Source organism: Phaenicophaeus curvirostris, chromosome 11 (assembly GCF_032191515.1).
Source record: "Phaenicophaeus curvirostris isolate KB17595 chromosome 11, BPBGC_Pcur_1.0, whole genome shotgun sequence".
NCBI lineage: Eukaryota > Metazoa > Chordata > Aves > Cuculiformes > Cuculidae > Phaenicophaeus > Phaenicophaeus curvirostris.
In genome coordinates this window covers 8,763,726-8,780,492 of record NC_091402.1, presented here as the reverse complement: position 1 = coordinate 8,780,492, position 16,767 = coordinate 8,763,726, and the positions used below count along the sequence as shown (strand labels likewise).

At 40.2% G+C, this 16,767-nt stretch overlaps 1 protein-coding gene across 3 annotated transcripts; it reads left to right on the top strand.

Moving 5' to 3' along the window:
- The first annotated feature begins 1,624 nt into the window (after positions 1-1,624).
- On the top strand, positions 1,625-16,719 carry UBA3 (ubiquitin like modifier activating enzyme 3). Of its 3 annotated transcripts, none has more exons than XM_069865431.1 (18): positions 1,625-1,721; positions 1,857-1,898; positions 4,653-4,773; positions 5,738-5,818; positions 7,931-8,013; positions 8,562-8,642; positions 9,279-9,322; positions 9,615-9,679; positions 10,521-10,676; positions 10,799-10,901; positions 11,916-12,029; positions 13,488-13,541; positions 14,005-14,041; positions 14,119-14,200; positions 15,072-15,172; positions 15,287-15,350; positions 15,447-15,501; positions 15,964-16,719. In XM_069865431.1, exons 1-18 carry the CDS (start codon positions 1,651-1,653, stop codon positions 16,050-16,052), a joined length of 1,443 nt encoding a protein of 480 aa, XP_069721532.1. In that variant the 5' UTR covers positions 1,625-1,650; the 3' UTR covers positions 16,053-16,719. The 3 variants fall into 3 exon arrangements, with proteins under 3 accessions (XP_069721532.1, XP_069721534.1, XP_069721535.1); XM_069865434.1 differs by having other exon boundaries at positions 1,697-1,732; XM_069865433.1 differs by lacking the exon at positions 1,857-1,898 and having other exon boundaries at positions 1,686-1,721.
- Positions 16,720-16,767: the final 48 nt, after the last annotated feature.

Here is a 16,767-nt window from a genome sequence, read left to right as displayed (position 1 = left end):
TTCACAATGCTCCCCGAGCTCTGCTGGGGTTCCCTAAGCTCTCCCGCTACAGCCCTGGGGGTTCCCGAGCTCTCCCACTCCATTCCCAGTGTTCCCTGAGCTCTGCCGGGGGTCCCCGAGTTCTCCCGGTGCTCACCGAGCTCTGCCGGGGGTCCCTAGTTGTCTTAGTGTTTCCTAAACTCTCCCACTCTACCCCTGGGGGTACATGAGCTCTCCCAGTGCTCCCTGAGCTCTACCGCTCCATCCCTAGTGCTCCCCAACCTCTGCCGGCGGTCCTTAAGTTCCCCTGGTGTTCCCTAAGCTCTCCCCGCTCCAGCTCTGGGGGTCCCTGAGCTCTCCCAATGCTCCCCGAGATCTCTCACTCCATCCCCAGTGCTCCCTGAATTCTCATGGGGGTCCCAGTGTTCTCCTGGTGTTCCCTAAGCTCTCTCGCTCCAGCCTTGGGGATCCCTGAGCTCTCCTAATGCTCTCTGACCTCTGCCACTCCATCCCCAGTGTGCCCCAAGCTCTGCTGGGGATCCCTGAGTTCCCCTGGTGTTCCCTAAGCTCTCCCACTGAGCTCCAGCCCTGGGGGTTCCTGAGATCTCCCCTTCCATCCCCAGTATTCCCTGAGCTCTCCCAGGGGTCCCCAAGTTCTCCCAATGCCCCCCGACCTCTGCAGGGGGTCCCTGAGTTCCCCTGGTGTTCCCTAAGCTCTCCCTGCTCCAGCCCTGGGGTATGTGAGCTCTCCCAGTGCTCCCCGTGCTCTACAACTCCACCCTCAGTGCTCCCCGACCTCTGCCGGGGGTCCCTGAGTTCCCCTGTTGTTCCCTAAGCTCTCCCTGCTCCAGCCCTGAGGATCCCAGAGCTCTCCCAATGCTCCCTGAGATCTCTCACTGCATCCCCAGTGTTCCCTGACCTTTCCTGGGAAACAGCCTCAAGTTGTGCCAAGGGAGGTTCAGATTAGGTGTCAGGAAAATTTTTTTCAGCGAAAAGATTCTCAGGCACTGGAACAGCAGCCCAGGGAAGTGGTGGACTCTCCATCCTTGGAGGGATTTAAAAGCTGGGGTAGATAAGGTGCTTGGGGACATGGTTTTAAGAGTGGGCAGGTACAATGGGATTCTTACAGATGATCTCAAAGGTCCTTTTGAACCAAAGGATTCTATGAATCCCCGATCCCCACGGCTGGAGCCCGTGCTGTCCCTGTGTGTCCCTCCTGTGTCACTGCGTTGGGTGGGAACCTTCTCAAAACAGAGGGCAGCGGTCTGAAGGAAGAGATTCATCAAGAGCGATCGTGGTGCCACAGGCGGGCAGCTGTTTCCCACAGCTCCCTCAGGCCGGGGATCCCTAGTGCTCAGGAGGCCGAGGGCTGAGCCCAGCTCCTTTGTTTCCCACCCCGCGCTCGGGCCCCGTGCCCTGGGTTTGCGTTGCAGAGCGAAGGCTTTAGCGTGCAAGGGCTGCTTTACGCGTGTTCCCAGGGCAACACACAGTGCGGGTGGAGCGGCCCTCCGGCTGGAGCGAATCCTGCTGGCTTTACGGGGCCGCGATCACCACACGGCCCAGCCCTGAGGGAGCCGGACCCTCGGCTGCTGCGGAGAGGCCGGAAGGAGGCGCCATGGCAGGGGAAGGAACCGGACGCGATGACGCTCTATCCCCGCCGCCTCCGTCTCTATGGTCCCGCCGCCGCCGCGCCGCGGGGCACTGTGGGAAGCAGAGGAAAATATGGCGGATGGTGAGGAACCGTAAGTGCCCTGTATGTGCGCGCTCGGCCGCCCCTTCCCCCGCTCCCCGGAGACGGGTGGGCCCCGGGTCCCCTCTCCCTTCTCCCCGGTCTCTGTAGCGCGATACTGACCCTTCTTTTATTCTCTCTCTTTTAGGGAGAAGAAAAGAAGGAGGCTAGAGGAGCTGCTGGCGGATGGGTTAGTGTGGGGCTGCGGGGAGCGGGCTCCGGGCCCGGGCAGGGGCAGGCAGCGCTTGCTGGGGGGCGCCTGGTAGGTCAGGGCGAGCCGCAGCCCCGCAGGAGGGGGTGGGAGCGGGTTTAGTGCAGGGCTGCGGGCCCGGGAGGGACGAGAGGAGGCAGGCGGTGCAGGGGGAGTGCGATAGGGCGCTGGAGTAGCACGGACTGGGGAGAGGGATCTCCTGGGGAGAGGACCAAGGGGCTCACCCGGAGTAGGGAAGGGAGTTGCGGGCTTGGAGCTTGGCATGAGTAAAGGCTGGTGTGCTGGAGAGCTTTGTGATGGGCGTGGAAAAGCTGCGCTGCCGGTCAGGGACCGGGCGAGGGCTGCTAGACTAGAAGCAGGTGACTAAATTTTGGCTGAAAATTAAAAATTCAGTTGCCTCTGCTTATTAAACCCCTAAATTCTATTCATCTGTTTTAACGGCCTTGAAAACTAACTCTTGGAAGTCTTTAACATCATCTGCTTCCACCCTTTAACTCTTCCCTTCCATCTGCTTGTGGCCCTCTTTTCAAAGACTACAGAGCAGACCCGCCTGCCTGAGCAGTAGACATGCAGGCGGTGCCTGTGTGTCTTGGGGTGAGGGTCACAAAAATCCTGGGGCATGTTGGATGGGGGATGCATGACAAGCCCCTCAGAAGCATGGAGCTTTGGAGATGTGAAGGTGGCAGGGAAAAGCCTGGGCTTAAAGCAATGTAAGGACGGTGGTGCTCTGATACTTTAAACAAGATTTAAAATTGGAATAATTTGATTTTGATAAACTGTAACAATACAGATACATGGTAATGCTGTAATAACACAAAAATAAATGCTTTAAAAAACTGCCTCTGAGGTTAACCATAAAACTCGAGTTATTGATGTTTTTCGGATTTCCACAACGTCCAACCCTGTAAAAATGAAACTGTAGTGTAATCTCAAAACCAAAACTAGATCTTACTATTTTATCACTTACAAAGGAAAATACACTACTAAACAGAAAGAGTAGGGCTGCTTGATGGCTATTAATGTGTAGACTGTATAAAGTGATAAAACTCCTATGTTTTAATGTGGCCAAGCAGAGTTTCTAGACTTGTTTCCAGAAAGGTCAGAAATTATGATATCATCCATAGAAACAATTGTGCTGTTTATTGAACCACTTTAGTTGCTTATGTCAGTGCTTAACGCACATACTGAAAACTAGTAAAGAACAGATCAGTCTAGGGTTTAGCAGAAGGAACATTATATCTGTCCACGGCTTCCTAAAAACTATTTTTTTATGTGAATGTGGAAACTGGTGGAATAGGGAAACTGAAGTGCAAGTCAGAGGTCAAAAGACCCGTCTGAATTCAAATAAATTTTGTCACTCTTGTTTAACTGCTAATGCAGTAACTTGCCTAAAGCCGACAGTTAACCAGGAGAGAGTTCAGTCTGCAGTCAAAATGTAGGCAAATTATGATGTATTTATTCCTGCACTTCTTCTCCAAGAGTGAAAATCCTGTGTAGGATTAATTATCTGTAAGTTAAAGCAACTAGGGATGTACTGTGTTGTTGGTCTTGTGAATTCAGTGAGGATAAAAGTATTTGCTGTCCAGATGTTTTCACTACATTTTCCTTTTATTTTGACATGAGTTGCAGCAAGTAATGATAAATTCTAAAGATTATCCAACAGCTGTTGATACGAGTGTTCTTCATATTACTGCATAGGAGGAAGCAAATAATGCTCCTTATCAATGGTGACAAAACCTTTCGTACTTAGGATTGGCGAAGCTCTTCCATAATGAGCTTAGTTTTCTATTAAAATAGAACATAATAATTTGTATATATTGAGCGGAGCTCCTATTTTAAAAGGGAAATACACTTTGTTAAGGAGGAGCTTCTGAGTAGCGAGGATCTTACTATGAGTAAAAAGTTACTTAAGAGAGCTGATTTTGAACTATTCCAGTAAGTCTCTTCACAGTTTAAATTTAGAGTTATGTACTACTAAAAGTGACCTGGAAATGTGGAAAAAGGGTAGTGGAGTATTTGATGTAAAATCCTGTCTTGAAGCATAAAAAAAGATAACTGTAAGCATTCTTTTTTTTCAAGTGAAACTGGTGCTGATGCTGGGCTCAGGAGATGATGGAAAAAGGGGGTCTTCTGAATTACATGGTACCAGTTGAGGGTGAAGAGCATTCCAGTTAAAATTCCATTTAAACACTTGTTTAAATAAGGTGCTATGAAGATTCAGAGGAGACATTGTTGGGGCAGGTTACTGTTATTTTGTTCAGTGCCTCACAATTACAGTTACGTATTGATAATTCTAAATATGATTTGTGAACTTAAAAAGTCTGAAAAACTTTTAAGTCATAAGACTTGACTCTGATGAAAGAAACATCCCCCTCAGAATCTAAAGGGACAACATCTTTTTCTGTGCCCCCTTTAAATATGAAGAAAATAAAAGCAAAAAGACAACCCTTTTTCACTTCAGGTCAACTTTTATTAGTAACAGCTAAATCGATGGCATTTATTGGAATGCTTGGGGTTTTTCCCCTTCTGGGTATATTTGTACTATTGTTTTCTAGTTCTACAAATAAAACCTGCTCATGCAAATGTTCATGCATGTGACTTACGTGCATAAAGAATATGCAGATACGTTTGTCAATAATTTAGGTATTTTTAAGATATATAAAGAAAAATATATTTTAGAGGTGTGGCTTTTTCTGTATGGTTTTGCAGCTGAATTTACTGTGTTCTATGCAGAATGGCTGTTGATGGTGGGTGTGGGGACACTGGAGACTGGGAAGGTCGCTGGAACCATGTAAAGAAGTTCCTCGAGCGATCTGGACCATTCACACATCCTGATTTCGAGCCAGGCACTCAAGTGAGAAACACTTACTTTAAATAAAAAATTGGTAGTGTGTGTTGCAAACTGATGTAAACAGTTTCATTAACTGACTCCCAGTGGCGTATGAATAGTAAAACTGCATGAAAAGCTTATATTTTAAGCAATTGAACATTACGATTCTAGAACATATTGTATTCTTTTTATAAGCTTATGTTTTGAAATTGTACACTGTCAACTACAAGCTTGCTGTCCTATATTTAAATATATAACAACATAATATGAATTATACTCTGTCTTTGAGTTCCATGTGAAAAATAGCAGCTCGTGTCTCTCCATTTTTAGGTAATTAGAGTAAGGAATTTCTTGTATTCAAATAAGGAATTGAGGTTAATATGTATAATGTGAGAATTGGGAAAGTTTACTAAAAAGCAAAATTTAGAGTCTTAATTATTTCTTCTGTTTTCCTTTTTTGGTACATGTTTCAGTTCAATGTATTTTACTGTTAGTTTCTTAGTGCCCTGTTCCATTATTTCTAATTTGAGACCAGGGTCTTCTAGAACAGTTCACAGAAAGCGTTTCTGTAGTTAAAAATCTTAATTCTTTTTGGCTAGAAATGTTTTCTGTCTCTTTATTTTGCATTATATATCAATAAAATATTTGGAGGAAGAAAACATTATCTCCTTAAACTGAGTGCTAATAAAGGTGGATCTTGCTTTTTTCATGGTAAAAAATAATATAAAGAGAATACTGATATCAGCAAAGGTTTTGCTTTTCAGTAAGCTGGGATATGGGAATTGTGTGAACTCAACAATGAATTAAAGTCCGATATGTAATTTACTCTTGCAAGCACAAACTATGTTATTGATTTAATTTTTTTAATGTGAAACTTATGAGGCATTGAAAATTTATGATAATGCATTTATAACAGTTATGAAGCAAAGGACAAATTATCCTTTTTCTGATCCTAGCGTATTAACTTTTTTGTTTTATGTTTCCCCAGGCTCTTGAGTTTTTGTTAAGCACATGTAAAGTACTGGTGATTGGAGCAGGAGGATTAGGATGCGAACTCCTGAAAAATCTGGTAATTACTCAGTTTTCATCTTTTGCTTCTCATAATCCTCTTTTTTTTCCTTGAGAAAATTATATTTTCTGCTCCTTCTGCTTTGCTAATTTGTTGTTTTGGTTCTATCTAGCTACTAAATTCCTAAGTTGTAATAAAAATGTATAAAATACATTATGATACAAACAACAAACTTGAATGCATTTTATTAATAAGCTTGAAAGATGGTGGCCTAATATGTCATGTATTATTTACTTCACCATCTCAAAACTTGTGAGAAGGGGCAGCATGGTGCTGTTTCTGAAAAGTGCAGGCAAAAGTTCACTGGCAGCCTTCGATATGGTCTGATGTTGGTATTTTTCCCTAATTACCAGATCTGGGAAAGTGCAAGTAAACTAAGAACATTATGATGCTCATGATGATACAAGGAAGCATTGTTTGGAATACAATGACTAAACTGTATCTTTTCAGATGAAAACTGATACTGTAAACTGCTGTAAGTAGCTGGTACAAAGTTTAGTATTGATAGTCACAGTTGAGTTTAATTTCAGTTTATTTTATGTCTTTGGATTAATTTGAAGGGAGGTTAGAATTGCTGGAATAATTTCTGTTCTTTCATAGTGAAATTAGTAGAGCCAGACTTACTGTGCCTATGGTGACCTTCATGCTTGTGGAATCTGGTTTTCCCAAGCAGAGATTCTCATGTTTTCTGGTTCCTCAAGATCAGTAAGTTGGAGGTTGTCAGCAGAGCCCAAACACTCCTTCAGCTGCATCTCTGTTGCTGAATTCAGCCTATGTAACGGCAGCTTTTTGAGTCAGGCCAGCACACGCTATTCTTTATGGAAATGGCTGAGAAGGTGTAGGTAATTGTGTCAGAATAGGGAAGGAATATGGCAGTAGTTCCGTGGTATACAGATTGCCAGGAGGTATTCTGTAGTTTTGTTGATACAGTGTTAGCTTATAATAGAGTCCCTGTTCTGAAAACCAATTTTTAAGTGTTTAAAATGCAGTCATGGGATCATGAATGATCAGAGATTAACCAAATAAATATGTATAAATTAAATTATCCTATTAATGTGGGTTTTACCCTCATAGATGCTCATATTTATCATAGTGTCTTGCTGATAGCATCCTGTTTGAGTTTGGTAATTTAGAACTAATACTGTACTTTTCCATACCCCTTTTTAATAATAAGAATTTCTGTCCTCATGGATTATATGGAAAATGTGTTGACTGATATAATAACTTAATATGAAATAACTTTTTTCCTTAATTTATACCAAGACTTAAGCATTACTGTACTTCACTGTAGGGTTAATGTACTGCTATTTCAGGATTTCCACAAATTACCTCCAAGCTTGAGAAGATCGATCAATCAATAGCCTCATTTAAAGCGAAGCATTCCAGACTCCTTAACTTGGGGCTTTTACTGTTCAAAGACTTGTATATACTCTTGTTCTGGTTGCTATTTTGTTGCTGCAATGTTTAAGCAGGATTTTACTCTTAAGAGACTGTGACAACTTCAAGACAGTTTTCTTTCTTTGGGATACTAGTGCTGGTGAATTTGACCTCTGCCTCAAACTGTTTTATGGATTTATTGGGACATAACAAATTAAAATCCGTTGATAGCTCATTGAGAGGGAGGATTTATGAGGGGTAAGGGACTTCGTAAATCTGCACTCAGTTCTCATCTATTCAAAAAGATTATAAGTTATCATGATATATTTTCATTGTTTTCAGCAAGATAAGCTTGTAAGTAAATCTAGATTCGGTTCACGTGTGCTCATGTCTTTGGGACAAGGAATATAAATTTGATAAAGACTGCAGTCTGTATGTTCGTGATGTCCCAGGGTCGCTCTTCTTTAGCAGACTCTCCCACTGTACTTTGATAATTAGCTTTGACTTCCCTGGGTTATGATTAGGTAGGGTAAAGCAGGATTGCATCAGTAGAACATTGTCTTTAACTACTGAAAAGTTGCTAAAGAACATTTCTTTAACAAAGAATGACCAGATGTCTACCTACACAGGGGATGAAGAGCAAATATGTTTGTTTTTTTGGCATGTGGAATGAATTTTGGAGTTCTATAAGCATTTAATTTCCTATTAAATGAAGTTGCCTATCTCTTTTCACAGGCACTGTCTGGGTTTAGACAGATCCATGTTATTGACATGGATACTATAGATGTTTCTAATCTTAACCGACAGTTTCTGTTTCGGTAAGTGATATTTTCATGATTTGACTTTTTATTTTTGAATGTATCTAAACAAAACATGTGAGTATGATTATTATTTTGGTTGTACAAGATGTCTTTAAAGATTACTGAACTTTCCTATCACAGTAGTACTCATAATTAAATAAATATTGTGTGTGATTCCTTTGTGTTTTGAGTTCTGTGGTGTCACAGTTTGAGCACGAAGAAAGTTAACAGACATTCCTTACCAGTTAAATGTAGCTAATGACTAATGGAAAAGGTGGCACCGAAGAATAATGCATGCAGAATGAGAAGTCGATTTTTCTAGTGTCCTTTTCTTCCAAGGAAAATGAAAAATTGTTGGATTTTTTTTGGTGCTGTTAACTGTAGTTACATGGACATATTTAAGTAGGGCTCTGCTATCTGATGCTTTACAGGGATACTTTAATATTATCTGTATTGATTGTCCTACAGTAATAATGAGTCGCCTAATTCTGTATTGTGGTGCATGGAGTCTGGAAAGATTGAATGTACTAAATAATGCATTTGAAATGGCTTTATTTTTTTCCCAGACCAAAGGATGTTGGGCGACCAAAAGCAGAAGTTGCAGCAGAATTCCTGAACAGCCGTGTTCCCAACTGTGCTGTTGTACCGTATCCTTTTAGGGAGGAGTAGTAGCCCTGAAGGCTTCACAAAACCTAGAAAACTTTGTAGGTGGTAAAATATTTTGCTGCCACCCTCTCTTTTTTTTGTATAATAAAGAACAGATTCATTCAGCTGGTGATAGAGAATTCTTTCTCCTTTCTCAGTGGCATTAGTGTACAGGAAATACACGTGAGGAAAGGAGGCTAAGCTGTAAGGAACTACTCTGTATGTTTTCACTGAGTCTTTTTATTCAAATGTGATATTTGAACACTCACTGAGATATTAGAACTACAGGTTTGTTCACCAGAGTGCTTTGAGTATGTACTGGTGGGACATGTTTGTTATACACATTGAGCAGGTCGAGGACTTGGTGAAGGAGCATGGTTTGAGCTTCCTAAATAGCTTGCCTTTTGAGCTTTCTCCTCTGTGTGAGTGGCTGTTACATCGTGTCCTTTACTTGTTTTGTCAGATGCCACAGTTTCTGCTGTGGGTATTATGAATCTCTCAGTCACCTATTTTTTTCAAAAAGTGTCATATAAAGTGATAGTAGTACATCATACAATGTTTTGGCTTCAGGTTAGCAAATAGAAAACAGTAAAGTCAACTGCTTTGTAAATATGTTCCTTTACTGGGCTTACATGCAGATATTTTAAAAAGATTCAAGACATGGATGAAAGCTTCTATCGACGTAAGTGGTATTTGTTTGCCTGCCAAATGCCCACTGGTGTTTTAGGGGAACATTGCAGTTGTTGCTGCTTTTCCTGGTAGTTAGATTGCTAATTATTTTAGCCTTCTGCAGCGTCCTGGAAGTAGAGGTAACGAATAGAGAAAAATTCAATCTATCTGTTGTATAGGTGATCTAGGGGAGATAGTTAAACTCCAGTCAGTTCCCCTGGACTGTTGTGGACAGAATGCTTTACTTGTCTTAAGATGTATGCATTAGTATAGATGTTAAATAACATACTTTTTTTCCTCTGTAGAGTTTCATATTATTGTTTGTGGGCTGGACTCTATAATTGCAAGGAGATGGATAAATGGCATGCTGGTAAAGTCTTCAATCTTTTTAAAGCCTGGTTGTTGCTTGAGTATAGGTAACTAAAATTGAACAGATTTGTGTAGAATGTGTCATTAAAATGAAATGAGGGCTGTTGAAACTCACAGCTTTCTGTATGTATTTCTGTTTTCTTTCTGTTTTCTTCTTATGGACCAGAATAAAATGCATGCTCTCTCACCCACCTTTTTCTTGAGGAGTGTTAGGCATCATTTGTGCAGTGCCTGCAGGGGTAATTTGAACTTAGATTATATTATCTGTGGCCTTATGTAGTCAGCTTTTGAAAACTGTAAGAAGGGAAGCTCCACAGCATCTCTGGGTGCTCCCATTGTGAAATTTTTTTTTTTTTTAAATTAGCTAAACAGTGCTTAGCTGGAAATTGTAAATGTCATCTTCTGGAGCCTCACTGCTACAAAGTAGTAGAAAGCTGACCATTGGACTAGGTAGTTCTGTCATTGTAAATTTGTTGATAAAATAATGATCTTGGGTATTTATCAGTATTATAAAGGAAAAAAAAAGGCCAAACCAAGAATCAAACCTTAGATCCTTCAGCCGCTTGTTCTGGTGTACTGTAAGGAAATAATTGCATTTATTGAGGGGTAAAGGGAGGAGGAGAGTGAAGGTGGTTGGTGCAGTTCTGCACGCTAACAAATTTGTAGTGTTTTATATGCTATGTAAATAAAATGTATATTAAGATAAACTATATTAAGCATTCGTTCTTGGGGTGTACTATTAAAAATAAAATTTGTAGGATTTTTTTTTTCTTCCTGCAACTTGTTTAAAAAACCAACCAGTCAAACAAAAGCCAACAACCCTTCCCACCTTTATTTGTTAGATGTCATTTTTACATTATGAAGACGGTGTACTGGATCCAAGTTCCATCATACCTTTAATAGATGGTGGGACAGAAGGTTTTAAAGGAAATGTTCGTGTGATTATTCCTGGTATGACAGCATGTGTTGAATGCACACTTGAGCTTTATCCACCACAGGTAATTGCTACCAGTGATATTTCCTTTTTTAATATTCCTCTGATTTGCTTGTTTCTTTCTGCAGTACTGTATGTAACACGTTACATGCTTACTTCTGGTTTTTTTTGCCCTACTCACCCCAGGTCAATTTTCCCATGTGCACTATTGCATCCATGCCCAGGCTACCAGAGCATTGTATTGAGTTTGCCAGGATATTGCAGTGGCCAAAGGAGCAGCCTTTTGGAGGTAATTAGGATATTGCACTGGTGCTAAACTGATATTTCTCATATTAACTAGTTTGTTTTGTGTCAGGTATAAACAGCTGCTTTTGATAAAAAAGAAACGGCGTGACCGGCAGGTCCAGGGAGGTTATCCTCCCTCTGTACTCGGCACTGGTGAGACCGCTCCTCGAATACTGTGTTCAGTTCTGGGCCCCTCACCACAAGAAGGATGTTGAGGCTCTGGAGAGAGTACAGAGAAGAGCAACTAAGCTGGTGAAAGGGCTGGAGAACAGGCCTTATGAGGAGCGGCTGAGAGAGCTGGGGTTGTTTAGCCTGGAGAAGAGGAGGCTGAGGGGTGACCTCATTGCTCTCTACAACTACCTGAAAGGATGTTGTAGAGAGGAGGGTGCTGGCCTCTTCTCCCAAGTGACAGGGGACAGGACAAGAGGGAATGGCCTCAAGCTCCGACAGGGGAGGTTTAGGCTAGACGTTAGGAAAAAATTCTTTACAGAAAGGGTCATTGGGCACTGGAACAGGCTGCCCAGGGAGGTGGTTGAGTCACCTTCCCTGGAGGTGTTTAAGGCACGGGTGGACGAGGTGCTGAGGGATATGGTTTAGTGTTTGGTAGGAACGGTTGGACTCGGTGATCCGGTGGGTCTCTTCCAACCTGGTTATTCTGTGATTCTGTGATTCTGTGATTCTGTAATCCTACCTTTTAAACTTGCTCGTTGTATTGAATCTAAGCCTCCACTGAGCTGGTGAGTGATTTTCTCTTCTCAGACTTGCTCTCCAGTTTCAGTATTGTTCATGTGTCTCTTAATACAGCACAGTGTCTTTCCTGACTCAAAATATAACCTGTAGCAGTTCTGTAAATCTGTGAAGTTAGGATAATTTATATATAGAATGTCTTAGATCTTTCAATGTTCGTAGAAATGATATTTTGATTATTTAAAGTGTCAAATTTCAATATCTCAATGGGGTATTCGTTTTAACCCAGTTTTTAGATGAACTTACCTGTAAATTCTTAATTTTCTTGTAGAAGGTGTTGCATTGGATGGAGATGACCCTGAACATATACAGTGGATTTACCAGAAGTCTTTAGAAAGGGCAGCGCAATTTAATATTAAAGGTGTTACATACAGACTCACCCAAGGTAAGGGTATGGCATTTCACTGTTCATGACGCTTGCACCTAGGCTGGATTGGTGTTCTTTGTATTTGTTATGACTGACAGCTCTGCTGGGAAACAAATTGTTCTTTTCTCCCTTAGCATCTTAAAACAGAAACAAGCAGCTTGTTTCCTGTGCCAGCACAAATATTTTATGGTGAATCAGATGTTTAGGCATTCATGATGAATCAGAGGCACTTATCTGGGACAAAACAGAACATTCTTTTTCCTATTTTATTTTTAACCTGGAGTAGCTCCACAGTTTTCATTGCACTGTCGCCACTGTTGCTGGGTCAAAGAGTAGGGACAAAAGAACGTGATTGCCTCTTTAGCAACAGCAACACTTTATACCAGTTCAGGGTGGTTAAGGCAATAGGATCTGTTCTTTACTGCTGTGCGTGCCTCTGTTCACATGCAAGTGCAGAATGCTGCCATTCATTTAATTGGCATTTTAAACACTAACCAAATAGAAAAGAAGTGGAGAATCTCATACAGAATCTCCAGAACTTTTGTTAACTTCTATTTGTTGCTCTGTAATACTGAGAATGAATTGGAAATGCTGGGCTTGGCATGCCACGCTTGAACCTCAGTGTGTGTCTTTCTATCAAAAAAGGGTTAACTGATTGTTTGTGTATCTTCCTTACTCAGATTCCACTAAGTGTATTGGAGATAGTAGTTTCCTTTGCAGCAGTTTTTCCTGGCTTTTCCAGTAGTAGGGTTTTGATTCAGATAAATATGAACTCTACTTGTGAAATAGTTATGTACATGCAAGTGGCTGCACAGTTTTCCACAATTGAAGATGGCTTCTTTATAAAGTACATAGAAGAAAGAAGGCAAAGATAAGTGTTTTGCATGTTTTCTCAGGTATGAAGGGACACAAATCAATATTGAGAAGCCAGAGAAGCTTCAGACTGCTTTAGGAATTTGCGGTCTTTTTGGCAGGCCTGAAAAAAGAGTGAGCCTCCTCGTTCCCTATGTACAAACTTGTGTGCATAGGAAATCTTGCCTTATATCAGTGTATGTAACGTGCTGTTTTTCTGGATGGGCTTAGTTGAATGAAGATGCCAAGACAGTTTGGCAAGCCTGTTCTTGCAGAAGGAATACCAAAACCAGATATCTGTCCTTTATGCATTTCTCCAGTTAAATAGGAATAGAACTGAATTTAAAATTTTCAGTGTCACTAAATACAGAATACTTGTTTTCAGAACGTGTTCACTAGTTCTCTTTGTGTGATACCTTCTTTTTCTCAGCATGATTGATCCATTTCTAAAATAAAAAATATGCCCAAGTCCTTGAGCAGCTTGCCATTACACTTTACTCCTATGGAAGTTCCTGGAAACTGTTTGAAGTACCTTTGGGTACACCATTCTGTAATTGTTCTGGCTAAAAGTTGTCTCTCGGTATAGTTTTTGGAAAAGATGCAGCTGTATGTTTGTTTTTACAGGGGTGGTTAAACGAATTATTCCAGCAGTAGCTTCTACAAATGCAGTAATTGCAGGTATGCTAAAAGAACTCATTTCACTTCTGCTTTACAGATTTCAGAGTTTTGTAAGGCAACAGTTTGAAGTAGAGAACTCAGGGAGGATAATGGTAGTTTTTAACTGCGTCTAATTTATTGTTACAGTCTTGTTTCTGTTTTCCATAGAGAAACTGCATGTGACTGTATACATTTTAAGCTCGTGTATGAATCTGGGAGTGAGGAGAAACATTAGAGAGTGGAAGAAGACAGTAACTGGAAAACACAGTATCTAAGCTTAACATAGGCTCAGATTAGTGCCAACACTATGGTGTTAATGCATAGAACTGCCAGCTGCCTTCTGATGTTACTTTTTCTCCTTACAAATTATTATACTTGATTTTTTTTTTGTTTGTCACTACTTCTTTGGTACCACTTTGTGCACTAATGTCTGCATGTTCTGAGATAGAGCTAGAAAGTGAAGTTCTTTTTTTTCTCATTCCAGCTGTTTGTGCCACTGAAGTTTTTAAACTAGCCACAAGGTATTTAATTTCTTATTAACATCATACACAATTTCCAATGTAATGATATGTATTAATACTCACATTTGTCATTATAGTGCATACATTCCTCTTAACAACTACTTGGTGTTTAATGATGTGGATGGATTGTACACGTACACGTTTGAAGCTGAAAGAAAGGTTAGTGCTGTTAAAGGCTTGCAGGGTTGTTTCTTTGATTTTTATTGAACTTACACAGTTTGTTTATTTCTGAAACCCAGTACTGAATTCCTTGGCCTCAGCTCTGAAGTAATATTTTTGAAATTTTAAAAGGAGAAACTACAATTTTAGTTGTGTTCAGCATGTAGGAGTCTTATTTTTAAACTTCTGTGGTTTTGGAATCTAATAGTGATGATACTGGTGGTCTGTCCATGTGGAGTAGCAGGATTATTTACCTCCAGATGAATGGATGTTTTATTTGATGTCCTGATAATTGAACCTTTTCTTCTACTCATCACTTTACCTAAAGCTATCGCATATTATATGCAATGGCATATTTAATTTTTGCCTGTTTAGCCAAAGTTTCTTAATATTTGAAAAACTAGCTTCTGGTATAAGGTGGTTCTTGAGACAGCTATTTCTGTGGTGTTTGCTGGGGCAACATTGGTATCTCGGCTGTTTCTGCTATGCTACCTGCAGAAGGAAACAGTAATTTCCCCTGTAATACAAGGAATGTGGTTTACAAAATGAGAAACACCAAGCTTAAGAAGACTCATGAGCAAATCTTCTCAAAAAGAGGTTAAGACAACAACTGATTTGAAAGTTCGTAGTAGTAAATTTTACATCAGATGAAACTTGCAGGTCATATAAATACTTAGCTGCTGCTGGGGGCCAGTTGAACAGTGACAAATTTCATGAGGAATTGGTTTTGTCATTAATATGTGCAACATTATTAATACTTCTCGAGGTGAAACATTTTTTAGAAAACCATAAACAAATACTTTTGAGACTTTACTAGCACCATTTGCAGATTCATATTTAACATAATATTCATCTGCATGCTTTATTGTAGGAGAACTGTCCAGCCTGCAGCCAGCTTCCCCAAAACATAGAGATTTCCCCATCAGCTAAATTGCAGGAGATCTTGGATTACTTGACAAATAATGCTTCATTGTGAGTGTGCAACTATTCTGACTTACTTGATAATTTTTGGTGGTTCAGTGTTTCAGAAAGGTAATTTCTGAATGTATTTTTACCTGATTGTGTTTTAAAATGTTTTATACATAGGCAGATGAAATCCCCTGCAATCACTGCTACTATGTATGGGAGAAATAAAACGCTCTATTTACAGGTAATCTCAACATACGTAATTGTCTTTAATAATGTTAGTTTATTTAAATTGACTTTCATTAATTTGAAAGGAAATTGTTTTGCTTTTTTTTTCCAGACAGTAGCTTCAATTGAAGAACGAACAAGGCCAAATCTTTCCAAGACACTAAAAGGTATCATGCAGTTGTTGTGTAGATTTTCAAGATAACTGCTCTAAACAAAGAGTCAATCCTATTCATCCGCCTGTATGGCACATTCAGCTTTCTTTTGCACTACACAAAAAAATGAGCTTCATTATCCTTTTCTGTGCAGTGTACCTTTCCCAGGCTGCTCAGGGATGAGCTTTGAATTGCTTAAATGTGAAATGTGGGCAGATGTTACCTGGTGAAGGAAAACATTGCAAGAAAGCAATGATTGCTGATGTAGATTAAACACACTTCAGCGGTGTTTTATTTATTTCTCGACACAGTCTGTTAGTTTAATTAGATTAATATTAGTTTAGCTAGTAAGCTGTTTGCAGCTTTATTTCATTGTATTTATGGTTTGTGGGAATGGCATTCATAACTTTTTTTTTAATTTAAAAAAAGACAAACTACAATAGGTTTGCTGTACTTAAACTTCTCTTTCTGTTTCAGAACTGGGGCTTGTGGATGGCCAGGAACTTGCAGTTGCTGATATTACTACACCACAGACGATGTTGTTCAAGCTTCACTTTACCACCTAATTTATTCACAAGTAAACTGCGTATACAGCAAGAGAAATCTGTACCCACCTTGTGAAACAATAGTACTCTGTGGGTGTTAAAGCAGCCTGAAATGTTCATGTTAGTACTAGCGTTGAAGGTTAAGTAATACAAATGAATCACTGTATCTCAGAATTGTATGTAGAAGCCAATATTTGGTGGATTATATTTGTATAAATGCTTATTAATGTACAGAACTCTGATGTAGAGGAATACATTTTTTCCCCAGTTTTTGTTGTCAAAATGTTAAAGTACTTTCAGACATGGAAACTTTAAGGTGGCCAAAAGTCTTTGTTTTCAACATGTGCGCACACAGATATGCAAAGAGAAGAGCCTTTAAAAGGAACCACAGAGATTACCTTTTAAATTGTAGCACTCCTGTACACTTGCTGAGTCACCTTAAAACTAAGAGTGGGCAGTAGGGTAAAATGAGCCTTTTCCTCTTATTTGGTATCAGTTTGATGGATTTGATAGGAATGTATGGAAGAGATTGCTGCGTGTGTAAGCAAAGAAGAAAGGAGAAAATGGTCCACTGTACATGAAAACAAGGACATGTCTACAGTGGCATTGCACGGTATTGCAGGATTATGTTCAAGTATCATTGGTGCTGTTAAGGTATTTATTAATAAAATATCATAAAGACACCTTACTTTTGTGGCTTATCAGTGGACTTTCAGGAGTGTTTATTGCCTCGATT